Consider the following 15,024-nt stretch of genomic DNA (forward strand, 5'->3'; position numbering starts at 1 on the left):
AACATACTGTGCCTACACACACACACACAGACAGACACAGAGACAGAGACAGAGACACACACACACACACACATATATATATATATATATATAAACACAAGCACAGAGTGAATCCAAAAACAGGTGCTCTCATCTCGGTCAAGTGCTCGATCATCATGTGTCCTATCAGGGGTAGTGGGCCAACCACCGTGCTACGCTGTGGGGCTTGTCAATCACACCGTTTCAACGATGACATCTTCGTCTTTGATCAAGACTGCATCAAATATCCAAAAGACCTCACGCCATGCCACTCCTATCCAGTGCATTGTGGGCCGCACATTAACGCCAAACAAGGCAGTCATCTCCACCTTTGATCAAAGCTGTGGCTATTTTCCGAGAGACCTCACGCCGTGTCCCCGTTCAGGATTACACTGTGGCCTGCATACTAACATCTCTCTCTCCCTCTCTCCCTCCCTCTCACCCACACTCTCACACACACACACACACACCACACACACATGCACACACGCACACACACACACACATTTTGATCACCTGACGTGGCTTCTGATGGCTGCGGTCATCCTCGCTCATCGCACACGAGAGACCACTGCGTACACTTACAGACAATTTGCACCCGCCACCGCGTCGGCCATTGATGAATATTAACGAGCTGAACGGCTGATGAATGTTTCATAATGCAGCCACTTTTTCCTCATTAGTGTCTCTGGCGGTGGGGGATGTCTTCTGGGCTTTTCTCCTTGCTCACTCAAGCCGGCGGTAGGCAGGAGAGACTGGCCCCTGCACCCCGCACCGTTTGGCGAGCTGTCCGGGAGGCCGCCTTATCCAGCCGAGCCTTGCCCAGCCCACCCTCTGAAATATTAACGTTCACTAAATTCCTACATAAGGGAGTGGAGGGACTTAAAAATGGTAGGGCTGTGATTTAACTTCTTGGGTTTTTAAAAAGTTTGTTTTTTCTTTTTTTTTTTTTTGTCCTTGGCTGTCTATGGTAGTGTACATCTGCGGACTGCAGATGCTTGTGAGATACATGGCTAACGCCGCATCACAAAGCCATCCATTCTGGCCCATATGCATAGAGTATGGCGCTGAATTCGTCATGAGGCCGATGTGAGATAGATGTGATTGTAGGTGGTAATGCCCCTGGCACGCCCGTGCTGCAGTGGCTTGAAACTGAATACAGACGCTGGCGTAGACACAGCACTGCTTCACAATGAGTCACAGTAACTAGAGCCCTCCTATCCTGCTATGCAAATGCGTAGTCTGCTACCCCCCACCTTTTCCAGAGAATGCTGCTAGTGTGTGTGTGTGTGTGTGTGTATGTGTGCATTCATCTGTGTGTGTGCTTTCCAGAGAATGCTGCTGGTGTGTGTGTGCTTGTGTCTGTACATTTACAGAATGTTCATGTGCAAGTGTACATGTTTATGTCTGTATGCGCTTGTGCATGTATGCACATGTGTATGTGTACATAAGCATGGATCTCTGCATATACTGTATGTTGGTGTGTGTGTACGTGTGAGTTCATCTGTGTGTGTGTGTATGTGTGCATTCATCTGTGTGTGTGTGTGTGTGTGTGTGCGTTCATCTGTGTGTGTGTGTGAGTGTGTGTGTGTGTGTGTGTTTATCTGTGTGTGTGTGTGTTCATCTGTGTGTGTGTGTGTGTGTGTGTGTGTGTGTGTGTGTGTGTGTGTGTGTTTCTATGTTAGTGTAATGTGTGCATATGGTGTGAGGGAGACACAAACAGACAGAATGAGACACAAAGGGGGGTTAGTGGTTGGATGGTGGTTTTCAGTCTTTCTCTGAAAGCTTCTGAGCATGGTGAATCACGCAGACAGTGGGCTTCTGATCTGGGCCCTTTCCAGCCCTGTGTGTGTGTATGTGTGTGTGTGTGTGTGTGTGTGTGTGTGTGTGTGTGTGTGTTTGTGAAGGAAGGAGGGCAATCCCGGTGACTCAGGGCCTCAGAGAGCTGGGATTGGGGCGCTGAGGATTTGGGGCTCAGCCTCTCATTTACGGATTAACACGATCCCGATACTTCCCTCCGCTCCCTTTGATAAACACACTCAGTCTCATCCCGACAAACACTCTACTCTGCGCGTATGCTGTAGCTACAAACACCAACGACAGAAGATACCCATCGCTGAGTATTAAGGCTCCGGTTGGTTTCAGTACAGCCAGTCCTGTTTACCAACATCCAGCATCGCCTGGGAGCAACAGCACCTGTGTGTGTTATTTATGCTATGGAACGACTGCACTGGACCACTTTTATGAAAGAGAGGAAGAAGGGATACAGAGAGAAATAGAGTGAAAGAGCAAGAGAAACAAAGGCACGGAATTTGGCATAGATGGCCAAAAGGAAGTTGCAAAGATGAAAAGAAAATGAAAGAGAGGGAGAAAGAGATAAGAAAGAGAGACTGATGAAAATGATTGAGAGGGAGGGTTGGGGTAAGGAAATGATGACAGAGATTTAGAGAGATGAGACACAACAGAGGCCAATAGCGAGGGAGATAATATGGGATGGAGATGGTGAAGGAGATAGAAGGATTTGAACAGAGAGAGAGAGAGAGAAAGAAATAGAGATAGAGAGAGAGAAAGAGAGAGAGAGACAGATGGCTAAAGAGAGACAAAGAGAATGTGTATGAGAAAAAAAATGAGAAACAGAAAATGAAAGAGAGAGACAGATGCCTTAAGGAGTTAGCAGAGAGAGACAGAGACAGAGAGAGAGAGAGAGAGAGAGAGAAAGACTGCTGTATCTCTTTCTTTTGTTATACTACTGTTTTATTTGCAACACTAACCTTGGAAACACTGTACCAACTGTAACAGTCATGCTAATAAAGCACCATTGAATTTGAATTTGAGAGAGAGTGAGGGAAGTAGAGAGAGAGAGAATGAGGGAAGTAGAGAGAGAGAGAGAATGAGGGAAGTAGAGAGAGAGAGAGAGAAAATTAGGGAAGTAGAGAGAGAGAGAGAATGAGGGAAGTAGAAAGAGAGAGAGAGAATGAGGGTGAGAGCGAGAGGATGCAGGCACTGTGCTCACCCTTTTGGTAGGCGAGGGTGCTGTCCCTCAACAGGCAGCTGAGCTGGTAGCCGTTGAGGTGGAGGACGCGGAGCTGCTCTCTCAGCGAGGTCTCCTCGAACACGGCCGGGATCAGGCGCCCAACGCTGTTCTGGGAGATGGGCAGACCCAGGCTCAGAGACAGGGTGGGGGCCAGGTCAACCTGCTCCACCACACTGGGCTTTTCCATGCCCGCTGCAGAGGACGCACGCGCACACACACACACACATGCACACGTGGACACGCGCACGCACACACACACACACACACACACACACACACACACACACACACACACACACACACACACACACACACACACACACACACACACACACACACACACACACACACACACTGAAATTAATACAAGCACAAAATCAAAGGTATACTGGTCAATGTATAAGAATATCCATGCACGAACACAACTGTAAATGAGCCCCTATGAACACATACAGTGATGTCATATAACGGATGTGGTAGAGAACATCATTAATGACTGCAGCTGAGAGTGTCTACCAGAGCGGCTGACAACACTTGGCTCCCTAATTATAAAACCAGCTGCCACCCCCGCCACCCCCCCCCCAAAAAAAAAATCTACAATGCACAAACACACACAACGTCTAAAAAAAGACCAGGAGCATTAATATTCATGTGAACACATTTTGGGATGCTGCATCTTTAACTAGGAACAAAACCATATGCCCTCCAAAAAAAGCACCCCCCCCCCACAAACACAACCAAAAAACGATGTGCACACACACAACAACTACACACACTAAAATATGTGTCGCCATGAGACAACACCCACTGACCTTCACAATATTAGTAACGTCTGATTTGGTGAAAATGTCAGAGCAAGGGAACTTAAAGCCTACTGACGTTAGACAGACATACGCTGAGAGACAGAGAGCGAGAGAGGGAGAGAAAAGAGAAAGGAAGGTGTGAAAGAGAGACAGTGAGTTGAGCGAGAGAAAGAGAGAGAGAGGGAGGAAAGAGGGAGAGATTGAGAGAAAGAAAGTGAGACAGAAAGGTAGAAAAGATCAACAGTCATCTGGGTGGGTGTTGTGAGGAGGCAGCTGTTGTGTAGGGTGGAGTAAAACAGAGTGGGGTGGTGTTGTGGTGTGGTGTAGGGTGGAGTAAAACAGAGTGGGGTGGTGTTGTGTGTTGTGGTGTGGTGTGGTGTAGGGTAGAGCAGAACAGAGTGGGGTGGTGTTGTGTGGTGTGGTGTTGTGTAGGGTGGAGTAAAACAGAGTGGGGTGGTGTTGTGGTGTGGTGTAGGGTGGAGTAAAACAGAGTGGGGTGGTGCTGTGTGTTGTGGTGCGGTCGTGCACGTTCATCAGCTTCTGCACACATGCTAATGAGCCTCTCAAGCGGTGCTAAAGACGTCACCCACTTACAATCCGGGCCCTGAACAACGCTCCGCAACCACACCCGCACTTCAACGTGTCAGAGGAGGAGCGCCTGAGAGGGGTAGAGTGTGTGTGTGTGTGTGTGTGTGTGTGTGTGTGTGTGTGTGTGTGTGTGTGTGTGTGTGTGCAAAAGACACCAGGCAAAGGTGAACAAAACAGGCTCTCACATTAAGGTGGGAGAATGAGACAAGAATCTGAATGAGAGGAGGGAAAACAAAGACAGAAAAACATGAAAAAAAACACCGAACAGTGAGTGAATAAATGAAGAGGAAGATGTGACCAGGGCAAGAGGAAGTAGGTGAGAGAGTGGAAGCCAGGGGTGTGACCTGGGTGAGAGAGAGAGAGAGAGAGAGAGAGAGAGAGAGAGAGAGAGAGAGAAAGTAAAGGGATGAGTGGGAGCCAGAGGTGTGTGTGGCCTGGTTGAGAGTGAGTGAGAGAGAGAGAGAGAGAGAGAGAGAGGGAGTAAAAGCGAGAGTGGGAGCGAGGGGTGGGTGACCTGTGCTCACCTTTGCGTTTGAAAGCGGGGCTGATGAGCACCAGAGGAGTGTTGATCTCTGGCTCGGACGAACCGCCGTGGCTGCCCGTCTCAGACATGCCGTGGTCCCCGCACAGTACCAGCAGGTTGGGCAGCGTCCCCTCCGCTTCCTGTGGGGCACACACACACACACACACACACAGGGTATAAAATGAACTTTGTGATCAATCTGCCAATGGTGGATAGACAGACAACATTGATGTCATTAAAAAATGATTAGTGTAATCTAATAATCCATGTTGCTGCCCTGTCCATGATCGTTTCATTCTGATTCCATCTTTAGATGCACACTTTCAAATTGATTAGGAGGGTTTTTTCCATTGTTTCTCTGATTAAGTGCAATAATGTTTCTTCCTGTCCATCAGATAATACAAATACACAGGCTTTGACAGATTAACACAATCAGATGGCACAATTGTCCAAAGCCTGTGTAACATGCAAAACAAGAAAGCAACGCTAGAATTCTCCAAAATATTAGATGTGGTTATTACCTTATTATTCAATTTGAGACGAACACACTTTAAATCAAGGTAAATTGCTGTAATTTTGTGTGTGTTCTGCTGGATGGATGCATTTGATAAACTGCATCGCTTTCATCTAATGTTAAACATGACTACTGTTAGCTAACATCACAACGGCTGTCTTGCTCTGACTAATCAGTGCTGAGATATCCATAACAAAACGTGTGCAGCCTTTCATCACATTCGTAAGAGTCATTCAAAGAACTGCAAAACGTAGTCAATCAGCTTAAGTCTCTGTTGAAGTGATGAGTTTGTAGTGAATTCGCAAGCTGGCAATAGTGTGCACACACCGTACAGAAATAACGTATGTACACTGTTTGTATGTAACACACACATAATGTTTACAGTAAGGGCAAGTTATGGTTAGTCCTTCACAGTATGAACAGATAACGTTTTATCACGCACATCCATGCATTTCGCTGACTCATTTTGCAGGATCAAAAAATGTCAATAAAGTTCAAGGAAAACGTGAAGACTTTTAAGTCTGAGCAAGGGCTGTAAGAGCTTGAAACGTCACTGCAAATTAAACTGTAATGGGAGCTTCACTTTTTCCTAGTACTTCACAGTAAACAGATTGAGCACGCATGAAATGAACAGTGGCCATAATAGAACCAGTCAGACTAAACAAACACATGTCCAGAGAGAGAGGAAGAGGAACATAAGGCATGGAATCAATAGAGGGAGTGACCAAGACTCTCCAAGACTGATGGATCACACAGAAAGGTTTGAGAAAAAGCCCATTCATCTCCTCCACTTCATAACTCAACTGGTGTCCTTACGTCTGCCAAGATGATGAGTCCACCCGACACTGAAAGACCGAGTGTGTGAAGATGTCAATCACTAACACAAACACACCTGCCGGCCGCCATTGGATCACACCTTTTGGAAACACATGGCTTAGGCATCCAAAATAAATACTCTCCGTAACAAATGGAATGTCATCTGCTTCATGTCTGTGCAGAATGAAGTGGGTAAGAGAGGAGAAGCTTGTGAAGCTTGTGAATTTTGGAACAGTTTCAATCTAAACTACACCAACAGCCAGAGTTGTTAAGCCCTCCAGCCTCAGCTTACAAAGCAGTGAAGTGTGCCTAACCTTCAGAGCAGTGTGTGTGTGGTGTGTGTGTGTGTGCTGATTCTAAACATAGCAGATATGTATAAGGCTGGTACCCTTACACCGACTGCTTCCTACAGTGATAACTAGGCAGACAAAAATCATCAGAGATTCATAACAAACAAGACACAGTGAAAAATCAGAATCATTTCACTCCACCTTTGTCAATGTGGTTTTAAGGAGTGGTCTGTGAGTGGATTTCAATCGACTTCTGATTGAGACACATACAGTGGGAGGATAACTGCTTAGGTGACAACTTTCCTGACATGAAGGACAAGTGCACTCATTTGCTAGAATATGGCAAATCAGCAGCCATTCAGATATCTGTGGCACAAAAGGGGCACCTGCAATCGCTTTTCAGATAACAAGGTTCAATCAAAGACTGTCCTTAAGGCTCTCAAGTGTCAATACTGGCAACGATGAAAAATGCTAACATTAGTCAGACATCTTGCATGCGCCACGCTGCCAGCATCAGTAGGCATTATGAGCATGTCACCAATAAGGGGGGGGAGTGCATGAAAGCATATGTCACAACGAAAAACAAACAAATGGCTACGGAGCTAAAAAGAGCCATGATTCATTAGCGTCAGCAGTCAGAGAGAGGCTTGACTCCCAACATCGAGATAACACCCTGTTCATTAGTGTCCACCAATCAGCGTTGAGCCCAGTGTGTGACGGATCACAGTGCGAGCGCCTGGCTGCCACGGGCCTGTCAGCTGCTGCAGCATTACTGCACTCACAGTGACATACAGCACATGTGAATGGAGGGCCTGAAGACACACGGCACAGGTGTGCACAGGAGGAGAGGAAGAGGAGGAGGAGGAGGAGGAGGAGGAGGAGGAGGAGAGGACAGGGAGGAACCAGCTTCAGCACTTAGGAGGAGGCACATGCCCTCGGTCTCTCTGTTTATCTCCCTTTCTCTCGCTCTTTCTGTCTATCCAGCTCGGTTTCTCTCTTCCTCTCTCTCTCTCCAGCTCAGTTTCTCTCTCTCTCTCCCTCTCTCTCATCCTGTCTTTCCAGCCCAGTTTTTCTCTTCCTCTCGATCTCTCTCTCTCTCTCTCTCCCTCTCTCTCATCCTGTCTTTCCAGTTCAGTTTCTCTCTCCCTCTCATCCTGTCTTTCCAGCCCAGTCTCTCTCTTCCTCTCGATCTCTCTCTCTCCCTCTCTCCCATCCTGTCTTTCCAGCTCAGTTTCTCTCTCTAAATTGCTTCCTCACATCTCTCTCTCTCTTTCTCTCTGGCCCTCTTCCTTCGGCATCCTCTGGGAGAGAGCATGGTGATCTGCTTCGTTTCACTTCAAACGTCCCTCTCTCCCCCACCTCTCTCCTCTTCTCTCCGTGGCCGGCCCCTGGCACACTCAAAAGACTGAGTCTGATGGGCACCTAAGGGCACCCATCCCTGCACCGCCGCTAACCGCTCTCAATGAGCACGCTCTTTACTGGAGCCCATGAAGTCTGCATACACTCACACACACACACATGGGCACGGAGCTAACCTCATTCTCATAGCCCCGCTAACTGCTCTCAATGAGTGCACTCACACAGTCTCTACCGGAGCCAATGAGGTCTGCCCACAGACACACAGACTAACCTCATTCTCATGTCGAGCATGGCCGCGGCCCGCTGTTCTCCTTCCCTCTCCGGCACGCTAGGCAAAGCGTGGTAATTATGGCTCCCAGCCCACCGGCGAATGCTAGCAGTTCTGACAAACCCAGAGGCCATGAGCCATGACTGCTTAGCAACACCCCCCCTCCCAACACAACAAACACCACCACAGCCAAATAGAGTCTACTCGCCGCCGTCATTTGCAAACACAGAAGCTGGTTATTTTCTCTGAAGCTAATTTTTCTTTCATTGCGCTAATGAACATTTCCACCGCAGGCTTCTCAGCAAGACCCAGACTTCAAATTATTCTTTGGAATACAGAAACAGGAGATGTTAGAGGGAAGAGTCCCCTCCATCAAACAGTACAGTGGGCTTGCCTAATACCTACTCGACGCGTCACCCATCAACGGTCCTGTGACAACAACAAAAACGCGCCCCGCTCACTAATAAGCACATCCCAAACGATTATTAGAATGCAGCCTTTAATGTCTTTTCCTCTGTTGCTGCTCCTCTGAGCTGTGAGGAGCAAGGTCCTTTTTCTCTCCACGGTGAGATAACGAAGGGTGGAGGAGAGGCTCCTGCTGCGGCTCTCCAGGCGGATGGGCGGAGAGAGCCGTGACTTACCATCACACCAGCCACAGACGATTGATGTGAATTCAATGAGACACTGCGCTTAGAAAAATGCTGACGGTCAATCGGAGATCAAACCAATCTCTTAAATGGGTGAAGCTAGGAGAAGAAAAACACATCAGGAAAATACACACACACACACACATGCGTGCAGATCAAGCAATGCTGTCTTGTCTTATCAAAAACGAATCAACTGAAGCTGAAGCTGGGGACTGTAGGGCCGTTAAATAATTTAAATCATTAAGGGTAGCAAACTGAAATCTACAGCCTTTAACACTTTAAGTCAAATCCTTTACTTTGTGGGTGTTTAAAGATATGAGAAATATAAACATTAATGAAAGAGCAACAAAAGTCTAGCAACAAAAGACTGTCCTTTTTATTACATAACTCCCATCCACACAGATGGTAACCAGCCATGGAGAGGCCATGTTCTGGACATGTGACTAACGTTACCACCGTGATGACAAGAGGCCGGAACACCATTACAGCGTGTCAGAGAGAAGATGGATGGAGCACAAACTGAGGAGGGGGGAAAAAGCGTGGCCTTATCAGCCAGGATGGGGCTATAGCCTCAGTGTGGTCCGTAATGGGACTGAGAGAGATGGGAGGCAACAGCGGAGGGTACGGAGGAGGAGAGAAATGTGTCGTGTGTGAAGCTGGCCTGATTTACGATGGAGCTCTCTCCTGCACCTCAGTCAAGGTAACAAAAATATATACGCTGCTGCTGAAACCTGCCCTGCATCCATCTGATGTTTAAGTCAGAGGCACCGGAGAACTGTGCATCCCTTACCGATGAAAATTGACATGTACATGTAAAGATGATATACAAATTAGATAGGCCTAACCACCTGTCTTATTGTCGGATACATAATGGCCCATAAAACCTCTGAGAATGACTAAGCTTTTCTAACGCTTTTAAACGGTCAATAACACATGGACATGACATCAGCACTTTACTCATTTCAATAACGACCACATTCCTGTTATGCTTCACAGATATTCAAGGTCACAGAAATCAAATTGTGCTGATGTGTTGAGTTGAAATAAGATCTTATCTTCTATTCCTAAAAGGTTGCACTGTGAGCATTTGTGTGTTCTGCTGAGCCATAGCCCCCCCCCCCCTCCCACTCTGAGGCCGAGCATGAGGCTGAAACTGGACTGGAGAAGCCCTGATTGAGCTGTTTAAATATTCAGGCCGCCCGCTGAGACCTCCTCTGTGGTTTCCAATACGAACACAGCCGGGGCAATTAGTGCCATTTCCACAGGTGTATTTTTAGGCTTGAGTGCAGACCTCAAGGCTCATTGTGTGGACCTATAAGGTCTACACAGTATTAACCCCCTACAGCTAAAACATTTTCCCAAGGCATTCCCACTGGAAGGGTATTTTGTTTAAAGCTACAAGATGAACAGATTGCTAATCAAGCTAGTAGCCTGGGGATTTTAAAATGACACCCTCCCCGTGATCTGCCTTTACCACAAATTTTCCACTTCTGTGATTTAAAAACTTCTGCTCTCAAAAACTTCTGCAAAACACTGCAATGCTACCGAGGATCAATGTTGGGGAAGATTCATTCAGATAATCGTAGGGACATCAAATAACACAATTTACAGGCAACCCAAATGGCCTACCTTGGGGTTCTCCCTCACATGTGTCAGTGTTTTGTCTCCCTGTGTGTGTGTGTGTGTGTGTGTGTGTGTGTGTGTGTGTGTGTGTGTGTGTATGTGTGTTTGTGTGTGTATGTGTGTGTGTGTGTGTGTGTGTGTGTATGTGTTTGTGTGTATGTATGTGTGTGTGTGTGTGTGCATGCTTATATCATCTGATCTTTGAAGGGACCTTACCTACATAGCCTGCTATCATAAAAGTAGGATGCTTTAATGAACATGCTCTGCCTACAGTGTGTGAATGGTAGCCGCTGATACACGTCCATTTTCCATGTTATGCAACCAAATGAGGCCATGCTTAGTTATTGACTAAATATGTTGAACTGACAAAATGCCTTCAACCGTGAATTCTGTGCTTACTTTTTTTCCCAAGTCTTTTATGTGCTTGATTGGGTGGGCCTAACAGGATTTCATTTTTCATCCAAATGGAACACATCCCTCTCCCTCCCTCCCTCCTTCCAAACCTCTCCCTCTCTTCCCCTCCATTCCAACTAAACCCCCTTCTCCCTTTCTCCTTCCTCTTTCTCTCTCTCTCTCTTTCTTGCTGAGGATGAGTATTTACAAAGTGGTACAGTAGTAAAACAAAGAAAGAAAGGGAATAAAAATGAGAAATTTCGCTGACACGCAGAGAGAGGGACTAGATCTGAGAGCATACTCCCATGGTCTTACACTGGGAATGCATGTAAGAACCCAGTGGCCAAGTCCTCCAACTCAAAACACTTGTTTCCTTCTCAGGCTATTGTGTACCGCCAGAGACGAGGCACAGTGGTCATCCTGGCAGCAGGAAGTCTTGCTCTGCGGAGTCAGATGAAGGCGAAAGAAAATAAAAAAATCAACGTCTCCATTTCTGCAGCGGAGCCACAAAGTATCGGCACGCAGCGGGGGAGGCAACGGGAACAAGCACAAACACACGGGGCGACAGACAAAACTGCAATACAGCCGCCGAATAATCTTCACCGCCAGCCCTGGGAGGGGGTAATGAAAATCCCACCATTGTCCCCCTGGTGGTGTGTGTGTGTGTGTGTGTATATATGTGAGTATGACAGTGTGTGTGTGTGTGTGTGTGTGTGTGTGTGTGTGTGTGTGTGTGTGTGTGTGTGTGTGTGTGCGTCTTGGTATATCTGTGTGCCTGAGTGTGTTGTGTGTATCAGAGTAAGGGACAGGAGGAAAAAGCGAGCCAGGCTGAGAGGGAGGCGAGGAGGGAGGGACGGATTGTGGAAATCACATTAGATGAGCTGGAACACAGCGCATGCTTCCACACGCTCCCAGCTGTACGCAGGAAAGCACCACCACCAACACACAGCACACAGTTAGTCTGAGAGAGAGAAGCAGAAACGATCACTCATCTGGTAAACGTGCAGTCTTCCATTATAATCAGACATTTATTTTGTCAAATTCAGCTACTGTAAGTTCTCCTAATGATCCTCCCTCATTGTGTGTGTGTGTGTGTGTGTGTGTGTGTCAGTCAGAGTTCATGCACTGTCCAAAAGTGTCTCCACCAATAGGCATAGCACTGGCCCGAACTGGGCCTGCCTGCTCTGCTGCAGTGTTTCAGGTTACACCTGGGACACAATGCATTTCAGTTAGTCGCTGCAGCTGCATTGCAAGAGGAGACATTGATGCCCTGAGTATTATCAAGCAAAACAAGCATTCAAAACACTAAAGCAATTCCTACTTTACTCGCAAACTGCTGTAGACAGAGAAGAACAACACGGACATTCCAGTGTTTTGATACAATTAGAGTAGCTGAACCCAAAAGAGCTTTGAACTGCCTGTAATTGCAGGCTCAAAGCACAAATATTCAACTATTAATGCTATGTGGGTATTACACGTCAATAACAGAACTTCACAAATCCTTTAAAATCGTGTCGCAGAGAACTACAAAAGCTTCCGATGAAAATGAAAGCACCCCGTGTGACTGCTGTCTATAGTCCTGCATCACACCCAGAGCAGTCCCCCAAGAGTGCCTGTGAGTAAGCTGAGAAGTTGTGGAGGAAATATCTCCCTCTTCTTTCCAAAGCCTGATAAATAATAAATGCGAGCCTAGCTCCAAGAGAGCAACCACACACAGACACACTGCTCGATACTTTAAAAAGGCAGGCGTTCCACTCACACTTTCACTGTCTCTCTTTTCTTTTCCTTTGCTTTCTTTCCCTTCTCTCCTTGTTTTCACAGCAGGTACAATAGTGAGTCACAAACATTAACAATAGTCATACTGATTTAAAACCAATATAATATATATATAGCGGAGTCAGAGAGAAAAATCAGAGGAAATTGTCAGGCCACAGCAGGCTCAAGAGAAACAGGAAATTCAGTATAACATACGTAACTGTAGCATTCCCGTTTTTACATAAGCCTCCATCCCCACGGTCAGAATGATCCTGCATCCTTCTGCTGGCAGAGGGACAGACTTGCTCATCAGAAAGGCTGAACAACTGTTCCCCATTCAATGCTGGGATTTTAAACCCAATCTGAGTGACACAGAAGCCATAAATCAATTTCAGCACTTGCTGCATGGACTCAAGATGAGCAGATACTTGAGCAGAAAGGCCCTTTTATGTCTGCGGGAGAAAAAAAAAAAAAAGGTGCTTTGCTTTATTCTTCTCCTGTGCCCACGACGTCTATGGAACTTGTGTTTGCATGAACAAATAAAATACTGAAGCTTCATTACCATAATCTCCTCTGATGCGAAAGGCCACCCCTTCAAAGCTGGGAAGCCGAGCTTCAGAAAACAAAAGACGTGGGTCAAGGTGATAAGATTGCAGCATAAAGATAGGCCAAATATGGACAACGACTGGAGGAACAAACTGATGCATGTCTGCCAAAACACAAACACTCCATCGCCCTCTCCTGCTCCTCCTCCTCTGTCTCCTCCTTTTCGCCAAGAAGTAGTGCAGCTGAAATGAAAATGAATCTAGACTCCCCACCTCCCAACCCAATTGGTCCATTAATGCTGTTATTCTGACTTTGAATGACATTTCCTTCCATCCAAGAGAGAGTGCCTGGCAATTTAATGCAGAAGAAATGTCTTACTTAAGCTAATGATCCCTCCAAGAAGTTACACAGCTCAGTTTTTCAAGCCAACCGTGAAATAAACACAACAAAACACAGTCATGCAACATGTAGATACAACACTACTGCAGCAGCCGTTGTGGGGATACGATTAAAAAAAGAGAGAGAAAGAGAGAGAAACAAAAAAAGTAAAAGCAAAAACAAACTCGCCGTACAAACGGAACACCCGGAGACAAAAACTGGTGAGAGGATGAGATGCCGACACTATTTAAAGTAGAAATAGACACACCACCGCAAACACGAATGGATCCCAGGGCTTCTGAAAATCACACACGGATTCAGAACACCATGCCGCCTTGGTTACCATGACACCACTTCACTGATTGTCACCGACTGATGTAGTCACAGCACCTCACTTTGTCTTTTGAGAATCCTTGGAAGGTTGTTTAGATAGCACCTAAAACGGTCCCAAAAGGATGGTATTTGATTTTGTCACAGAGACCAAATAACCAGTAGAGAGGTGATTTTGGGGCTTTTGCTAACCATCTAAAATTGTGTACCCTGTCCATGATCTTTCTGCTACATCAGGGAAGTGAGTGCTGTGTTGCACCCAATCTTGTGCACCCAGTGATATGAAACCACCTATCTGGCCACCATCCACCACTGTGCAACTGCCTTGAGATGAGGACATTGTCCAACAAAGAATGATGCAGGTAACAGGAAGGCTAGAAGCAAACCTTGGAGTTGGAGAGAGCGGCCGCGACAGAGCCTGGAGTGGACGCACCTCAGCGCGAGTGAATGTGTGACCAGTGGCAACAGCTCACTGCACCCATTAGCGGCGACCTTGGGTGGCCGACATAGTCTGATTTGTGGAGCGCTCGAGAGTTCTCCAGCATATTTTCCCCAGCGTTCCCCTCCTTCGGCTGGCGGCGGCTCAGTGTGAAGTGTTTATCTCCAGGGAACTTCCTTAAGTCTAAAGCTCCTCCTGTCCTTCCATTCGCCCTGCTGATGCAATACGTCAACAAAGCACTTCATGCCACCTTCAGCCCAGTCCTGGGAGAGAGACAAATGAACGCCACAGTTGGCGTGGGGAAATTATCTGGATCCAATGTGTGCGGTGTCCAAAAGGCCTGGGCAGACCATGAAGGCCTCTTTACGAGCTCAGTTCTCTGGTAATGTGCTAATGTTTCATCACAGTGTCAGGCTTTGGTCTATTTTTCCAACACAGAGGCTCTTTTAGTGATGTCTGGAGAACCAGAGTTCACCAACAGTGCAATATGGAAGCAACAAGAAAACAGGGTTCACTTCATGGGCCATCTTTCAGACATACAATAACAGTTTTCCTCAACGGGTCAAACGCCACATGAAAATAGCCCAAATTAAAAAACAAAAAAGGATCAATAAAACAGGTTTAAGTCATTGATAACCATACAGATTAAAACACTGTTTTACATTAATCATATTACACTTAATAAGACCCACAATGTAAT

The 15,024-nt window shown here is 46.6% G+C and overlaps 1 protein-coding gene across 1 annotated transcript in view; it reads right to left on the reverse strand.

Annotated features, from left to right (window-relative positions):
• Positions 1 to 15,024, reverse strand: part of pigg (phosphatidylinositol glycan anchor biosynthesis class G (EMM blood group)) — a 104,131-nt gene that overhangs the window by 62,597 nt on the left and 26,510 nt on the right. Inside the window, exons 5-6 of the mRNA XM_076287548.1 lie at positions 4,968 to 5,106; positions 3,032 to 3,244 (exon numbers count right to left, since the gene is read on the reverse strand). Of these exons, the coding sequence (XP_076143663.1) occupies positions 3,032 to 3,244; positions 4,968 to 5,106 (352 nt within the window). The remainder of the gene's footprint in view (positions 1 to 3,031; positions 3,245 to 4,967; positions 5,107 to 15,024) is intronic.

The sequence above is a fragment of the Alosa pseudoharengus genome, unplaced genomic scaffold (genome assembly GCF_046254945.1).
Source record: "Alosa pseudoharengus isolate Yale_2024_CS ecotype anadromous, Long Island Sound unplaced genomic scaffold, YU_APseudo_1.1 YU_APseudo_1.1_scf_16, whole genome shotgun sequence".
NCBI lineage: Eukaryota > Metazoa > Chordata > Actinopteri > Clupeiformes > Clupeidae > Alosa > Alosa pseudoharengus.